The sequence below is a fragment of the Myotis lucifugus genome, unplaced genomic scaffold (genome assembly GCF_000147115.1).
Source record: "Myotis lucifugus unplaced genomic scaffold, Myoluc2.0 scaffold_69, whole genome shotgun sequence".
NCBI lineage: Eukaryota > Metazoa > Chordata > Mammalia > Chiroptera > Vespertilionidae > Myotis > Myotis lucifugus.
In genome coordinates this window covers 5,256,093-5,274,103 of record NW_005871117.1, presented here as the reverse complement: position 1 = coordinate 5,274,103, position 18,011 = coordinate 5,256,093, and the positions used below count along the sequence as shown (strand labels likewise).

At 54.9% G+C, this 18,011-nt stretch overlaps 1 protein-coding gene across 1 annotated transcript in view; it reads left to right on the top strand.

Moving 5' to 3' along the window:
• LOC111826336 (cadherin-23-like) overlaps positions 1-16,783 on the top strand; it is a 172,592-nt gene extending 155,809 nt beyond the window's left edge. Inside the window, exons 9-10 of the mRNA XM_023755136.1 lie at positions 14,576-14,688; positions 16,432-16,783. Of these exons, the coding sequence (XP_023610904.1) occupies positions 14,576-14,688; positions 16,432-16,725 (407 nt within the window). The 3' untranslated portion in view covers positions 16,726-16,783. The remainder of the gene's footprint in view (positions 1-14,575; positions 14,689-16,431) is intronic.
• The last annotated feature ends 1,228 nt before the right edge of the window (positions 16,784-18,011 follow it).

The following is an 18,011-nucleotide window of genomic DNA, read 5'->3' as shown; positions in this document are numbered from 1 at the left end:
GCGGGCGCCAAGGGGACAGGGACGTCTCGGGACACCCCTCCCCGCCTGGCTCGGCTCACTCAGCACGCATTCTGAACGCCCTCTTGCTTTGGGGCGCTGGGCCAGGACCTAGGGATGTCATGGGACATCTGGGACTAACGCTCGAGCTGGGAGGATGGGGACATTCTGGAGGCCGGGCTGCCAGGGTGAGATGGGCACCCATGCCACCCCCCCCCCCGGCGACAAACACACATCCACGCACCTCCCCCCCACACACACACCACTCTGTCCAGGACGCCTGGCCTTCATTAGAGAAGCAGGGCCAGGATCACTGGCAAATATGAAATATGAACTATTTAGAAAAGTACAGAAACTAATATAACATTCCCCATGTGCTCACCCTCCCAACAGCATTTGTTGACATTTCACCATATTTGCTTCTGATCTTTTCTGCTCTTCTTTTCATTCTTGTGTAAGAAATGACAGTACAGATACTGTTAAAGGCACTTTTCCTTCATTCTCAGCGATCTCAGATGCTTAGTCTCTGAGGTCTGAGTAGAAAGGGCTAAAGCCTGTAACCCTAACGTGGCTTCGAAATGGGGTCCCCGACTTGAACAGGGTTTGTGGTGTTTAGATGACATTAGGGAATCGTTCGTTTTGTTTAGTGTGATGATGGCATGTGTGAGGCATCTCAGAAATCCTTAGAAGAGATGTAGACTGTACTTAAGAATGAACTGGAATTTGCTCTAACAACTCCAGAAAAAAGTGTGTGTGGAGGGGTGAGTTTAAAAGAAAACACTGGCAAAATGTTGATGGTTGTTGAATCTGGCTACCGGGTACTTCGTTGCACTCTTGTCTCTACATCGGTGTATGCGTGGCATTTCCCATCGGAGACCCCCCACTGGTCTGGGATCCACATCCGACTGTGGCTCAGACAAGCACCCAGACTTAAGGCTGACCTGTCTGGTGCCGGCTCTGCCTCTGACTCGCTGTGTGATGCGGGCCGAGTCCCCATCCTCGACCCTCAGTTCTCCAGGAGGGGAAGAAGTTTGAGCCTCATGGGCCCTAAGCATCCTTCTGTTTTCTATCTCTGGCACCGGACGCATCTAATTTGCATGCTCAGAGACCCCACTGAAGGGTACCTGTGGAAGAAACCCTTCTTACGCCTTCAGTTTCCTCCCTGGTTTTCTCCCACCATCCTTCGAGAGAGACTTTGCAAAAAGGGTTCTGTGCCAACCACATTGGAGAGACGCTGTGTCACAGCATCCTTGTCTTTGTGCAAATCACAATACACATAAGCACGTTAAAGGCTCTGACAAGTCCTGCAGTGAAGACACCAGTTCAGTGTTTCCCCGATTTGTTTGCCCACAGAACTTTTTTTTAAGTGGCCTTTTCCATACCCCATGCATCAGAGTTCTGGGAACACCCTCTGGGACCCCCTAACCCTCCTGTTTCCAGTTTAGGGGCTTCTGCCCCATAGGACAAGTTCGCCATCTTTTCTTGTGAACGTGATGATTCTGACTCATTCTCAGTAGAACACAAGATGTGTTAATGTTTTCCGTGTTGTCCAGTGGGTTTTGTACTTCAATCTGTAGTTTTTTCCCCTCAGTCATTTCCTGATCAGAAACATCTGCTTTGATGTTACACTATGAGTCACTGACCAGATGTCAGCAAACCCGCCAACATCAGGAAATTGGGCGTGGCACACTCTGGGACCTTCCTGGTGGGGCCGTCAAGAAGCAGTGTTTCTAGGGAGGAGTAGGAGAAAGAACTCCGGCTTCGACATCAAAGGCTATGGGTTCACATCTCAGCTCAACCGCTGGCCAGCTATGTGACTTCGGACAAATTCTTTTGCCTCACCTTAGCTGACTCACCAAGGAGGTTATTGAAAGGATTAACCAGCATAGTAGGTGTTGAGTACTGAGTTTCCCTCCTTTTCCAAAAGGATTTATAGTAGGAGGTATTTATTGAGCACCTACTATGTGCTGAACTAAGAAGGTGCATTACCTGCTTTCATCTTCACTTCCGCTCTATAAATATTATCCCTCCCCTTTTACAACGGAGGAAATTAAAGCCCAGAGAGGGCAGGAAACGTGCCCACAGCCACACAGCGTGTAGGAGTGATGCTGAGACTTTTAGCCCTGGCTCTGGCCCCTACAACATCTGCCTCTGTCAGAGAGATCAGATGCAGATGAAGATGTGTTGACTTGCTGAACCTCAGGAACCTCACCTGCCCGGTCTGTGTTCCTTGGTCCCAGGGTGTGGCCTAGACGGCAGGACGCCAGCCAGGCCCTGTGCATCCTTGGCTGAGTGCTTGTAGGCAACATAGAATCCTAAGACGGAAGAGTCCATGGGGACTTCCAGGTTCCCTGAAGCCCCAAGTCCCCAATTCCATTCCGCAGGGCCCCCTCTAGGGGTGAGGGGGATGCTGAGTGTGTGGACTCCAGCCCCGTCCTCCTCTGCTTCAGCCAGGGCAGCTAGCTCTGATTTTGGCTGTTTTATAGACTGGGGTTTTGTGCAAGGTTTTTTCTGATAAGAGGATTTTCTGCTAAAACAAAGACATTTGAAAAACCGCTGCCAGAGGAAAGCCCCTCTTTTTTTAAACGGGAGGACCTTGAGGCCCAGAGAGGTTAGGTAACTTGCCGGGCTGTCTTCCTGATCCCCAGGCAGATCTCTGTCCTCCCTCCGGGGGCAGGGGCCAGGCAGAGCGGGCTTTGTAGCCCTCGGGGAGCCCTTCAAGGTCAGTCATCTGGGCCAGTGCTGCTCGCTGGTGGCCAGTTTCTATGAAGATAACTGTGTCTGAGGCTGGCTCCCTGAACCTCGTCCGACCACATCTATTTCTGGGCTGCGGAGCCCTGACGGAGCACAATTTGATTCATAAATTACCCAGCTCAAGGTGTGTGTGATGGGCTCTCCTTCACAGATTTGAAAGTCATTCACTCTGGAACTTGCAGCACTTGGGGCTGGAGGGGCGGGCACTGAGGGACTGTGGGGACCGGCACTCCAGGAGGGGAAGTGGCCGGAGGTGGGGAGCACTTGGAGTCAGGGAGCACCGCTCTGTGCCAGTCATGTGCCCATTGCCTTGTTGAACCCTTCCGACAACGCAGGAGGCAGCTCCTATTATTATCATCGTCCCTGTTTGGCAGGCCAGGAAACTGAGGCTCAGCGAGGTGGAGCCCCTTGCCTAAAGCCGTGAAGCGGGATTTGAACTTGGGGCTCTGCGATGCCTTCGTTTCTCCCTCAGGATCATGATGATGGCAAGACGGGGGACTGAAAAGGTGGCGTTTACAGGAACAGTTGGACTCTGGGAAGTAGGATTGAAAGGGAAGGTTCGGGGCTAACAAGCCTCTTCCCACACTGGCATCTCACCCCACCCTGCTCCACTTCACACGGTCCCTTCTGTCTGACATTGTCCAGGGCCAGGCACTGCTTGGCTCCACCTGCCTCAGCACCCGGTTCACCATCCTTGACACATACCAGTCAGGGCTCAGCACTTTACAGTTTGTAAAGCATTTTCACATCCCTTATTTCATGGAACTTCAAAATAGCCCAGTGAGCAGGACAGGTATTCTCGGCCATAATGAGGAAACTGAGGTTCAGAGAGGCCCACAAGCTCACAAGTGTGAATCCAGCCCCCTAACTTCCTGTCGGTGCTAATGAGTTCTTCAGTCATCTTCTCTACACATGTCCTTTGTCCTTTCCCTGGGGGTGACCAGCCACCCCTATACATGGTGGGCTCCCTGGGGCTTTACTCAGGCCCCCCAGCTATGCCCGGTACAGAGAGGCCCAGTTTGTGGTGGATGGTGGCTGGTGCCCCACTCCCCAAGACGCCCCATCCCTCTGGCCTGCCTTTGCCACGTCCCACTGCTGGATCAGCACAGAGGTGCTGGAGGAGGGGTGACGCCCGCCAAGATGACAGGCAGAGCATACCCCCACTTGGCGCTTCCTTCTCCTTAGGCAGCTGATCACTGTCCTCTTTGTTTTCTTAAGTGTCTCCCCTCCTCCTCCCCACCTCACACTCTCTTTCTAGGACAAGGCCTTTCAGATCATCAAATATCAAACGCTTCTTATTCGAGGATTGAGATGGCTTTATCGGAGCCCATAAATCTCCCAGAGCCCTGACACTCTCTTAAGTGCCAAGCCTCAGGTGAGTTATGTGGGCCGGGGCCAGCAGCGGGCAGAGCAGGCGGCCCTCTAGGGAACATGGTGCCCCTCGGCTCCCACCCTAGCTCCAGGAGGGGCCCCCGTTGAGGCTGGGCCTGGGTGTTCTGAACCCACCTGCCCCAGGCCCTGGAGGCCACCACGCTCCAGGCAGGTGAGCCGGTGGGTCCCTAGGGCTCCACAGCCCTCTGCTTTTCTTCTCCTCACCAGGCTCCTCTCCTGGCCCGTCTCCAGCCCCCAGGGGCTAGGGAGCACCAGCCCCACGCAGGAAAGACCATGGCAGCCAGGAGGGACATTTGAGACTTGAAAGACCCAGGTCCCAACCCCAGCCTGGTCACTAAATAACCGCATGTCCTTGGATGTGTCATTTCCCCGACCGAGCCTCAGTTTCCCCATCTGATAAATGGGGTACCGTGCTGGCCTCACAGAGCACTTTGAGAATTCAGTCATCTCATGAATATGGAAAAACCTGCAAAGCTCTCTGTCTTCTCCGACTCTCGGGAGCAGCCTGGCGTGTGGACTGTGGAGCCGGTCAGCCTGGCCTTGAGTCCTGGTTCTGCCACTTACCAGCCGTGTGACTTCAGGCGAACCCCTTAGTCTCTCTGTGCCTCCGTTTTCTCACCTGTAAGATGAGAATAACAATAAGGGAAGAATAAGGATGCTGGTGAGGGTGCTCTGCAGGGCGTTGCCATGAAGAGTAACTGACGAATGCGGGTGAAGTGCTTAGCACCCGGCCCAGCGCACAGTGGGCCTACTGGCAGTGGCCCTGGAATCGCCCCTTTTCCCACTACCTTCACCCAACCCCTGCCTTCATCGCCACAGGCCTTCCTGCCTCCAGAGACTCCTCACTGCTCGGACAGCGTCCCAAACTGCTTTCCTGCCATTCGAGGCTCCCGCCTCCTGGCATCAGTCCCTCCTGACACCACTTCATGGGAACTCTGTTCCTCCTTTTGGCTCCGCACCTATGAAGCCATCGTCCCCCCTCCATCCTTTTGTTCATACTAGTCCTCCCGACAGGACTGCCCTCTCCCGCTGCCTACTCACCCACACCCTGCCCGCCAAGGAGCCCTCCTGCACCAGCCTCCCCCACCCACCATGAGCTGCCCTCAGCAGGGTGCCTCATTTAGACTGGATGCCACTTGGGAGCAGAGACCTCATCTCACGCTGCTCAGCCTCTCCACCGCCTTGCAGACTCCCTCAAGCAAACGCCTGCCTTTCTGCTGGCTGATGTGGCCGTGACCGAGGCAGGAAAGGTCCCTGTCCTCGGGACATCAAGCTCAGCAAATTGTCGTTAGTGATGGTGATTAGCCCAGGTGGAGGAAGAATTACTCACTACAGCGAATTCATTTCCCGGTCAGCCTGCATCTAGCTCCAGCTTAGGAAACAGGCGCGTGGCATCAAACCTTGGGGATTTCTTTGTGGTAAAGTTTACACAACAAAACTTACCGTTTAAAGTGTACAATTCAGTGGCCTCAGGTACAGTCACATGGTTGTGCAACCATCACCACCGACTAGTTCTAGAACTTCGGGGATTATTCTTTAAAGGAACTTGTATTAACTTTATTTTTAGCAGAAATAATCAATGAAGTCAAAAGGGAAACGGTGAAATTATTCTAGAGCAATTGTTCTCAACCAGGAGCGATTTTGTCCCGTGCCCCCCTCCCCCCCCCCCCCCGGGCCTGAGAACATTTGGGCAGTGTCTGGCGGTTTGGGGTTGTCACAGCTGGGGAAAGGGGTGTTTCTGGCATCTGGCTCAAGGGTAGGGATGCTGCTAAACACCCCACAGTGCACAGAACAGCCTCCCACAGAGAACTCGCAGCCCAGGGTCGCTGGTGCTGCGGGTGGGAGCCCTGTCCCAGGATCTGCCCTCAAAGACCATCTCTATAACAGAGTCTCAATATTTCACTCCTGGTTCTGTGCTTACACACGGTGGGCAAAAGTAGGTTTACAGTTGAGGGTCCACGAAACACAGTTTATTCTGGTATTATTATTTATTAATTTTTGTTTTCTTTTCCATACGAACAACTTTTGCCCAGCCCTATATTTTTAAACAACAACAACAAAAATTGTCTTACAGAACTCTGGTATTTTGTGACTCCTTTAAAGAATGTCTTAAACATTTGTCTTTTCGAGCCACCAACGTCTCTTCTGCAGCGTTATTTCCAGTGGCTGCCCACATTTCATATTATAACTTATTTAACGAATCCCCTAGTGTTGTTCACTTAGCTTGTTCCCGATTTCCCTTATTAAACGGCAGCCTGGTGAGATGCTCGTAGCTACATTTGTGGGCACATCCATGATTTTCCCTGTGGAGAAATCCCCCCGTTGCGGAGTAAAGGCTTTTTGGGATTTGGGGAGATTCCGACCTGAGCCACAGCCCCCGGCGATGCCTCGCTGATCCCCGCCGCAGTGTCCTCGGAGGACCAGGGGCCCCCGTGAGGCTCCCCATCTGCAGGGAGCCAGGCACTGCTGTGTGAGCGGGCACGGCTTGACCCTTAGCGACCCTCACATAATAGGCTTTACGTTCCTCGGCTACTCAGGTTAATGTTTCATAAATTGGAGCCTGTTATTAGCAAATTAATCAGAGTCCAGTTTGTGGTCTTATTAGGAGAGGTGATCGTTTGTTGGTTTAAGTGAGCTTGATGGAAACCGCCATCCTGTGAAAGGCCCGCAAGACAGGCGGCTGCAATTTCCACCTACTTGAGGGCCTCGAAGGTTGTCTTCCCCGACCGACCGGACAGTGATAACTGTAATTAACTGAGCTGCGCGCAGCTCACACAAACATTGTCCTGGTGTCTTGGGAGGGTGTCACAGCCCCAACTGGCATTGCGAACTGGCTGACCCCTCCTCATGGCCCTGGTGCAGTGTGACGTCATGAATCCCCCGGTACCGTCTGCCCCACAGCCTTTTACACCCGCCTCAGAACGGCCCCAGACGCCCCGGCTTCAGTCCAGTCGTTCACAAACCCTTTGTTGAGCACCTGCTTGGGGGAGCCAGTCCCCGCCCTCCTGGGCTTACCTTCCAGTCGTGGGAGAGGACAGTAAGCAAACACATGAACATGCAAAGAGAGGTTCAGAAACGAAAGCGCTTTGAAAGAAATGAAACAACAATGGAGTAGAGAATCTCGGGGTGACCGTGGCACGGTGGGTGTCTAGGGAGGGCTCCTCTGTGGAGATGACACTTGAGCTGAGACCTGAATGCAGACGAGGCCCCCAGCAAAGACCTGCAGGGAGGGGGCTCCAGGTGGCTTCAGGAGAAGCTTTGGGGAAGGGGTGGGCCTAACCCCCCCCCTACCTCAAGGGTCCAACAGGGGAGGGGGAGACACCGCCTGAGGCCTTGTGTCTCCCCCGTTGAAAGCCGAGGTAACCCACACCGCTGGTTGCCATATGTTGGTCACAAAGCCGTTGAATGCAGCCCAGCCCAGGATGCCGGCCCCTTTTGTCAGCAGGCAGCTAAGTGACAATTTTTAATTCATAAGATATCTTCCAAAGCCCATGTCTCAGACGGGCTCCCAATGTTCATTATCCGGTGATACAGTTCTCTGCCCGACACAATTACATGGCTCCACTGGACATTGATCGCGGCTTAGGCTGCGCTCACAGCTGTTTCGTAACCCTCTCAGCGCCCCCCCCTCCGCCCCCTCCCCCTCCCATCCCAGGGCCTCTGGTAGGACGCGAACTCTTTAGTTTGGTGAGAGCTGAGCTGAAGTCCTTGCTCCACCCCTCACTGCCTGGAGGACCCAGTGCCCCTCATTCTCTGTGCCTTAGTTTCCTCATCTGGAAAATGGGGATAACAGGACCCATCTCATGGGAGTTTGGTGAAAAGTGAAAAACATGCATGCAAAACACCTCACCAGGCGCCATACATGCTGGCTATTGTGGGGGAGCCCCTCACGGCTCATTCTGGATGACACAGGCCACAGTGGGGACTAACCTATCTGATCGTTCTACTCACAAAGCAGGCAGAGCAGGGGAAGAGGCAGCGGGACCAGAACATGCACCCCCTCTGACAGGCCCCCCAGCAGGGGCGCCGCAAACACAATCACACCTAATCCGCACACAGCCCGGGGAGGGGGGCTGTTCCCACACTTTACAGAGGAGGGATGTGGCTCAGGGGGTGAGAGGTTTGCAGGGGGTCTCCCCACTCAGAAGTGGCAGAGCTGTCGTTGGCCCCTGGGTCTGTGTTCAATCCGTGAGTTTGTGCACAGGCGGTGGTCTTCGCTTGGGTGTTGATGTGACAGGTACGGAGACTCCAGGCAGCGTCCATGACTAAGAGAGAGACCACCGGAGGGAAGGGGTGCAAATCCCAGTTCTGCTCACTTCCCTGGGGGGGGGGGGTCCCTGACTCTGGGCCTGGGGAGGGCCAGGTGAGGGATCAGGGCCCCCCAGGTCATCTCATCCAGCCTCCTGCCTCCATTCAGGGACTTGCATTTGCGTGGATAAGGGCTTGGCCCAGAAGTCCAACTAGATCCTGAGCTCTTTCTCAGCTCTTCTTTTGTGTCCCCACAGCCCCGGCACAAGGCCAGGCCCAAAGGCTGCCCCCACCCAGTGTGTGCTCATTGTCCTTCCTAACCGCTGTGGAAGGGGCGCAAGGCTTCAGGCCACCCAACAGATGTGTAACAAGCACTGTGGTGGCTGCCCCGGGGAGAGACGCGGGCGACCCCAGCCCTCTCCTCAGAAGTGGCAGAGCTGTCATTGGCACCCGGGCATGAGAACCAGGCGAGCTGAGGGTGCCCAGCACCGGGCTGAGCTGGGAGGATTGGGCACTGGCACAGTTTCCAGGACTGGCTTCCTGAGGTTGCCGGCATTGGCGGTAGATGATAAGGACGGGGAGGACCGAGGTGGGAGCCCTTGATTTTTCTCTAACTCTGAGGGCAGAGAGAGCGGTCGCTGTCAGCCCAGCGGAGCAGACAAAGCAATTGAAAGTCATCAGCCTGTGTTCCCACACGCACCACCAGCCACTCACTAAACTGCTTCTCGCAGAGACCCAGCTCGGCTGCGGGTCAAGATGCTGCGGGCGAGATAACAAGGGGACAAGATGTCGAACTGATGAGATTTGGCAGGGGCCAGGGGGAGGGGAGCCTGGGGGAGGGGACCGCCTGCCAGGCTCAAAGGGACCAGGAGGTGGGAGGGTGAGCCCCTCAGGGTTCAAAGAGAGAGCTGCCTCCCTGCTCCCCAAGTCTGACCATCGACCCACCTGCACCCCCATCCAGGATCCTCCTCCCACTTCCCTCTGCCTTTGACCATCTGTCTATGCCTCACAGAAGCCCTTTGCTTGACTCTGCTGCGCCCTCTAGCTGCCACTCCACCTCTTCTTGCTTTTACATCAAACTCCGGGCAGTAGCCCTTGCACCCACTGTCCCCACTTCTGTTCCTCACCGGCCCTCCTATCTACAGTCTGACCGAGCTACTGTGTTTTCATAAATGAGAGAAAGAAGGCTGACCCCCCTTGGCTGCTTTTCATGCTTTTGCAAACTGGATTCACACCCTCTTTCCTGCATATCTGGAGAGGGCTTGACGCCTAAAGCTTCTAGAGGCGGGGGCTCCCCCAAGAGAACCAGCAGGGCTGTGATGACCTGCTTCTTCCCTGTGTGTCTGCCTTAAGTCTGAGTTCCCAGAAGCCTTGGGGCACTCAAGGTGCAGCCCCTCCACCCCGGAGCCCCTCCCTGACTAGGCATATCCACCCACACCTAGGACAGCACCTGTCGATCCCAGGGAAGCAGCTGCCCTTCTGCTCAGCAATGAGGGGCGAACAGGTGAAAGGCGTACCTGGTGCGCCTCCCCCAACACCCCTAGTCCCCATGGGACTTGGATAAGAATGTCGGGAGACCAGAGGGCTGCCATGGTGGCATCAGCTTCTAGAATAACAAAGAAACTTATGTGGGTGGCTGCCAAGCTCACAGCCCCCAGGGAAGAGAGAATAGTAAGAGGTGGTGATAAGGAAAGGGAGCAAGGAAGTGGTGACCCCCCGAGGGGTGAGTGATGCAGGCAGCAGAGGCCAGAGCCCTGGGTGCGATGCCCTATATAGGCCTGAAGGTTTTGTACTTGGCCTTGGCCTCAGGGCTGCCAACTTGGGCACATGGACCCTTGGTTGTGAGGCTGTCCTGGCAAGAAGATGGGGTTGACTCGGTGCTCCCACCTAGCAGGCAGCTGTATGCACAGGCTTCTGGGGTGGAGGTGAGGGTAGGGTGGAAGAGGTGACCACATGTTGAAAGCTCCCTATGTGCCAGGCACAGTACTAACTCATTTAATCTTCACAGCAACACATTAAATATTAGTAACTATTGCTATCCCCATTTTACAGACCAGGAAACTGAGGCCCAGATATGTTAGGTAACTTGACTAAGGTCCCCAGCTGGCAGAGCTGTGATCGGAACCCATTCGGTCTGCCTCCAGAGAGCATCATCTTAGCCACCGCTCTACTCCACTCTGTGCTGCTTTTCTTCAGGGGCCTTAGCTCAGCAAGTACTTATACGTTCAATAGTGTGATTATATCATGAACGTTGATGTTGACCATGAGGCTGGAGGCATGAACCTTGCCTGCTTTCCTGTACTGATTCTCCAGCACCTTGCACACAGTAGGTGCTGATTATGAATTCAAATGAAGGAGTGAGCTAATCAGTCAGTCTTTGAATGAGACCTGCTCTTGGCCCTCCCTGTGTGGGGAGCAGGGCTCGCCTCCTGCCCCTACCCCAGCCAGCATCCCAGTGGGTGCTGATGTTGCCATGGTGACAGTAGGAACATTAGAGCCTGTGCCTCATTCAGGTGGCCTTGTCAACTCCCTGGGTGTAACCCTTTCTGGCTGTTGGTCCTGCAAATGATTCTTACTTAGCAGGAGGTTGGGGGGGGGGGGGTGAGCTTCACACAGAGATGTGTGAACAGGAAGTGTGTGTGTGTGTGTGTGTGTGTGTTGGGGGAGAGTCCTCAAGTTTGAATGAGTACGCCCTGGGGAATATTTGCCTGCAGGTTTGTTGGAGAAGGTGCCTAGGTCAGAGGAGGGAGTGTTTATGTCCTGGGACAGACTCTGGGTTGGGATGGGTAGTGTGGCCATCAGTGGGGGGAGGTGTTGGGCGGGGGTCCCAGTTGAGAGGACCAAGGTAGGCAACCCTATTGTCCAAACTGAGAACCAAGCACATTGTTCGGCAAGGGCCTTCTGGTTTGTGGATGATTTATAGGGGAAATCTTGCAAAGGTAAAAATGGAATCGCATTCAGTTAAACATTTGATAGGTTCTTTTATTGGGAAGAATAAATTTATATGCAAATATGGAATGATGGGATGCTGGAGGTAGGAGCTGGGGTGGGGGTGCTCATGCCTGGGGGGGGGGCGGGGGCTGGGCAGCAGGAGGCTCTGAGGCCTTGCCTCTGGGCAGCCCTTCAGCTTGGCATTTAGGGGCTCAGAGGAGCCAGCCCCAAAGGTCCCTGCGATGTCTGCTTCACCTCCTCAGTACTGATCACCTGTGATGTGAATGCTTGGTTGAGGGCGGCATCCCCCACTGGACTGTGTCCCTGGTACATTGTAAGAGCTCGATAATCGCTTGTTGAATGGATTAGCTGATGATGAGCAGCTGAAAGCATGCACCCCCTTGTTTCCCCAGCAGCAGAATTCCCAGCTAGAGAAACTTCTTGTATTCATGCACGTACAAGCTCCTTGCAGCCCTGACCTCCTCACTCCACAAACACAATAGGAAGGTACCCAGGTCTGTCCATGGCCACAGGAGGAAGCTTTAGACAAGGGGGAGGCAGGAGTGATGTCCCCTTCCACGCCTGGCTCCACATCAGAGGCCCCAAAGCCCAGTCTGAGAGTGACATGAGACCTGAACGGGCTCCGCAGGCATCAGCAGCCTCTCCCCTGTTGGGCCAACCTCTGCAGCGGGCTGGGGGCGGGGGCGAGCAGGCTTTAGCCACCAAACAGGTGAAAGCTGACCAGCATATGGTTGGCCAAGAACAGCCTCTGTCCTAAAGCCTGAGGTAGGAGAGGAAATTGTCTCCCCTCTGCCTTTTCCCTATTTCATTCCAGGGATGATACGATCTCCTACTGTGTACAGTCCCCTTACAGCTGGGCAAAGAGAGGAACAGGAAGATATGGCAGCTTCCATGGGTGACCCTTGTATCCACCTGTGTGTGCTGAAGGCCTGGTATCAGTTTCCTCTTGTGGAATCAGTATCTACCCACCCCCTTCCCCAGTCCTGCCTGTCCTCCAGGGCCCAGCTCAAACTGCACTTACTGAGAGCTCATTTTGTTCCACAAGCTGTTCCAAGCTTATGTATATACTAGAGGCCCGGTGCACAAAAATTTGTGCACTCGGGGGGGGGGGGTCCCTCAGCCCAGCCTGTGCCCTCTCGCAGTCTGGGACCCCTCAGGGGATGACCACCTGCTGGCTTAGGCCCGCTCCCCAGGGGATTGGGCCTAAGATGGCAGTCAGACATCCCTCTGGCAGCCCAGCAGCCCTCGGGGGATGTCCATTTGCCAGCTGGGAGCAGGCCTAAACTGCAGTCGGACATCCTTAGCGCTGCTGAGGAGGCAGGAGAGGCTCCCACCACCACCGCTGTACTGGCAGCCATCAGCCTGGCTTGTGGCTGAGCAGAGCTCCTCCCATGTGAGAGTGCACTGACCACCAGAGGGCAGCTCCTGCATTGAGCATCTGCCCCCGGGTGGTCAGTATGTGTCATAGTGACCAGTCATTCCCAGTCCTGCTGTTAGGGTCAGTTTGCATATTACCCTGTTACTACATAGGATAGAGGCCTGGTGCACGGGTGGGGGCCGGCTGGTTTGCCCTGAAGGGTATCCCAGATCAGGGTGGGGGTCCCGCTTGGGTTCCTGGCCAGCCTGGATGATGGGCTGATGGCTGTTTGCAGCTGGTCACACCCCCTTCAGGGTGGGGGTCCCCACTGGGGTGCCTGGCCAGTCTGGGTGAGGGGCTGAGGGCTGTGTTCAGGCTGGCGGGTGACTGAAACTCCCAACCTCTCCTTTTTTCCTTTTTTTATTCTGGGATTTATTTACCTTCTATGGCTGTCACTGGAGCTGAGAGCCGGCTTTAGCTCTGAGGCTCAGCTCCAGCTCTGAGACCTCGGTTTGTTTGGCTTCTATAATTGAAACACTGTTGCAACTCCAGCTCTGAGGCCCAGCTGGCTGAAAGCAGGTTTCTGGGGTTTGTTTAGCTTCTATAATTGCAACATTGTTTCTTAGACTACAGCTGAGAGGCCGGCAGCGGCAGGCGGAGAACCTTGGCTTCCTCCATCACTGGAGCAAGCAAGCCTCCTGTTCGCTTCAGCTGCTTGGCTGCCGGCCGCCATGTTGGTTGGCAGTTAATTGCATATCGTCCTGATTAGCCAATGGGAAGCGTGTCAGAGGTATGGTTAATTACCATGTTTGTCTATTATTAGATAGGATATTCATTTCATATTCATGTTTAATTCTCATAGCCCTATGAGGCAGACCCATTATTATCCCCATTTCACAGATAAGGAAACCAAGACACAGAGGGTTAGACAAGTTGCCCAAGGTCATTCAGCTGGACAGTGGTGTAGGGAGCCAATGCCACCCCTTCCATGATGCTTTCCTTCTTTGAGCCTCCCCATGTGTGAACAGCCTCCCTTTGCTATGAACTCAGAGATGCTGATTCTTACAGGGGTCAAAGCTCCCTCGCCAGGCGGCAGGTGCTTTAGAGTCAGAATCCCTGCCCCCCCCCACAGCGCCGAGCACAGGGCCTGGCTGCGCGCCACCTGCCCGGGGGAGTGCTATATGAATGAATGGCAGTGCGTGGGTGGGTATGTGGATGAACCAACACACTGGTTAGTGAGGAAGAGAGGAGAGAGGAATTGGGATTTTCCCAGGTAGACAAGTGAACGCAGCCTGCTGGGAAGGGTTCAAGGGCAAATGCAGGGGCCCAGTGAGCTGGGAGCCACCACTCTTCAGGAGCGTGCTTGCTGCTGGATGTCAGCACGGGCCAGGGACCTTGAGGGAGAGCTGTCAAAGGCCCTGTCTTCAGGGGCTTTTAGGCTGGGCAGGAAGATCACACGAGCACCCAGGAAGCCACGGAAGAACAGTGGCTACTGCCTGTGGCCGTGTCCTCCCGTGCACTCCTGTGTCCTCCCATTCACTCATGTGTCCTCCCATGCACTCCCATGTCCTCCCGTGCACTCCTGTGTCCTCCCGTGAACTCCTGTGTCCTCCCGTGTCCTCCCGTGCACTCCTGTGTCCTCCTGTGCACCCCCGTGTCCTCCTGTGCACCCCCGTGTCCTCCCGTGCACTCCCTTGTCCTCCCGTGTCCTCCCATGCACCCCCGTGCACTCCAGAGCTCTTTGCATCCTCCTTAATCCAGCCTCCATTTTAAGGGACTGACTCATCCTTAACACCCAAGAGGAGCCGCGGTCCCAGCCCCAGGTCTGCCTGTCCTGGGCCCCAGTCACACCCAGAATGCTTCTCTCCCTTGCAGGGAATACCAACAGCATCTTTGCCCTGGACTACATCAGTGGGGCGCTGACCCTGAATGGTCTGCTGGACCGGGAGAACCCCCTGTACAGCCACGGCTTCATCCTGACGGTGAAGGTGAGAACCCGGAAACCTCCCTCTGGGTAGAGGGGATGCCCACGCCGTGGTGCCAGCCTCCAGCAGCGTCCGAGGTGTCGGCGCCCAGGAAGCACATTGCTTCTGCGCTCTCACCCTGTGCTGATTCCTGGGGCTCATGCCAATGAGCATCAGGTGTGGGCTATGTCAGGGGCCTTGCTGGGGACATAGTAGGTGCTCATCTCGTGGTCCATACTGTTATCCATAAGTCAAGTTCTCTGCTGTAGCCACCTCAGGTTCTTATGTTCACCCCATTTCTGGGTTTTGTCCCATTTCTAATTCTCAGGGCTTCCCTGGGGCTATTGCCTTGTTAGGAAACAGCAGTGCAGCAGGGAGGGGGTGGCAGCCACAGCCCTGCCCCGCCCCGCCCCCCTCCAGCCCCTGCAGCCACCTGCCTCTCATGGCCAGTTTTAATTAAAATCAATGACTTGCTGAGCCATTCCCTGGGAAACCCATTTAGGGCATGGATCCTGCCTCAGTCACAGGGGTCCTTCCCAGCCCCAGCCTTCGACTGGCAGGAGGAGGTGGCACAAAACCTGAGGAGAGAACTCTGAGAAGTAGGCCCTTCCGTTGGTGTGGGGAGGACGTTGCAGCCCAGCCTGGCTCCTAACTGCTCTCCGTGACCTTGAGAGGGCCTAGGGCAATGATGGGGTAAGGAGCCCCCTTCCACCACTGGCTCCTTCCTCTCCACCTGATGGGCATGTGTGGGCCAACATGGCCTTTCCACCACCAGCACCAAGCCCGCGGGCCCTTCTCAGCCTTCCTTCCTGTGGAGCAGGAGCTCCAATGGGAGAACTGCTTCCTAGTCCCATGGCAGCCACCAACTCACTGCGGGACCCTGAGCTCGATTGTCCATCTTTATAGAAAACTAGAGGCCCGGTGCATGAAATTTGTGCAAGAGTAGGCCTTTGCAGCCACAGCGGCTGCCTCAATCCCATGGCTGCAGCCCTGCTTTGTCTGGAAGGTCATCTGGAAGGACGTCCGGACGGCCGTTCAGTCGATGTGCATGTTACGCTTTTATTATTATAGATTTTAGGGGCAGGTTCCAAACTGGCCTGTGAATCCAGATCCCTTGGGAGCTGGTGAAACATGCCTAGTCACGGGCCTCTTGCCCAGAGACTCTGGTTCAGAGGTTGGGGTGGGGATGGGAAGGTATTCTGGGGCTTGGGGGCTTTTGTCTAGAGACTGGACACCAAGGTATCTGATTCCATCTACTCCTGAGTCCCATCCAGACCCTCACAGTGCCTAGCACAGTGTTCAGTCCATAGCAGATGCTGAATTAAGTCTTGATTACATGACATGGCAGCATAAAAGTTCTTCGCCTCAGTTTCATCATCTGCCAAATCGCATACTCTCCCTTTGCCCCGCGATGAGCCCCCAAATCTATCTTATCCTCTCCACCCCACCTCGTCCCCTTGGTTCTAGAATCCTACTGCTTGAGTTTGACACCTGCTGTGGCTGTGTGTCCTTGTACAAGTTACTTAACCTCTCTGAGCCTCGGTTTCCTCATTGGTAAGTGGGGATCGTTACAATGGGAATGCTAATGATAGGCTCTCCTCCTGGGGCTGCAACCTGGGTATGTGCCCTGACTGGGAACCCTGAGAGGATGAAGTGGGATCATTCACACAGAGAGCTGTGTCCAGCATTGAGAAAGCCCTGGGAAATGATGGCTTTTATTGTGATCATGGCTGCCTTCATCCTGAAGTGTTTGTCCTCCATCTGCAGGGCACAGAGCTGAATGATGACCGCACCCCCTCTGACGCCACCGTCACCACGACCTTCAACATCCTGGTTATTGATATCAATGACAACGCCCCAGAGTTCAACAGCTCCGAGTACAGCGTGGCCATCACTGAGCTGGCGCAGGTCGGCTTTGCTCTCCCCCTCTTCATCCAGGTGGTGGACAGGGATGAGGTGAGTCCCTGGAACTATGGCCCATCTAGACCCACCACCCTGCCTGGGTGTCACCTGGTATCCCTGTGCTACAGCCCCACCCCTGCTGTGTCTGAGGATAAATAAGGCTGCAAAAATCAGTGGTCTCTAACTTTTCGACTACTCCCTACCCCCTGCAAAAAACGTCTGAGTATATACCTCCAGCATGTAGTCATTTATTTAGAAGCTATATGCATGATTGTTCTACTAATATAGTATGTGCACTATAAAACATATACCCAAAAATAGGCATTTTAAAGGGTAGAGGCTCTTGTATACCTGCTGACCTTGGGAGAATGTTTTATTCCTGCTTCCAGGGTAATTATGACCCTTCCTTTTCCATTCGAGGAGTGTAAGTGCTTTCAAGGAGATCCAGGCCATAGGAGACCCCAGAGGGGTCTGGGATGCCTGTATCCCCTTGCCCAAGGACCTACCTGGCTGAGGCCAGTCTTAGAAAGAAGGGACTTGGGCCTCAGTGAGGAAGAGGTCGAGTGGGACAGGAGGGAGGAGGCTCTGGGGCTAGGCTGCAGCCCCATGAGCCCTGGCAGGCCCCTGTGTCACGGGCCATGGGCCACAGGCCACGGGCCAGGCTCGGATGAGGCAGGCTTCTATGTGGATGGGCCCTCTCCCCTGCCCGTCACAGCCACAATTGTCAACAGGACTTCTGTTTATGACTGCTGCTCCCCAGCCCACTCAGCTCAGGAATTCCATTAGGTTCCCGGCCCGAGGTCCTTCCTGCAACGACTCCTCACTCGGGGCTCCTGTGCTGGCCTGTCCAGGCCCAGCCCTCTCCTCGCTCCTCCTGCCCCCTCCACTCTGACTGCTCTGCAACTGCCCAGCATGCCTGCCTGCCCCCCCCGCCCCCCCCCCCCGCTCCCCCCAGGAGCCCTACCTCCCACATCCCTCTCCTCCTGCCAGCTTCTCTCAACTGGAAACGGTCCCCCGCAAAGGCTCCAGGCCAAAAGGGCAGATCCGTTCCTGAGGGGTTGTTTGTGCCCCCCCCCATCTCCCAATAAGTCATTTCAAAACCATCTGTCTGAACCCTATTAAAGACCTATTAAGCACCTATTGGTTAAAAAAATTTATATTTGGCCCCTTGAGGGAGGTCAGAAAGTATAACCCCAGGGGCCTTTTCCCAGGACCCAAGTGTGTTAACCCCAAAGGGAATGAACCCTTTGAAAAGGAAAAAGCTTTGGGCGGGGGGTTCAGGGAATGGGGGCATTCCCGGGCACTAAAGGCAAGGATTGAATCCGAGCAAGGGCATAGCCAGGTGCAGGTTCGAACCCCGGGGCCGGAGCCTCGGAAAAGAACCGAGCAAGGTTCCCTCTTGGGACGAGGTTTTTATACCCCGACTTCCTCTCCCTTCCCCTTGG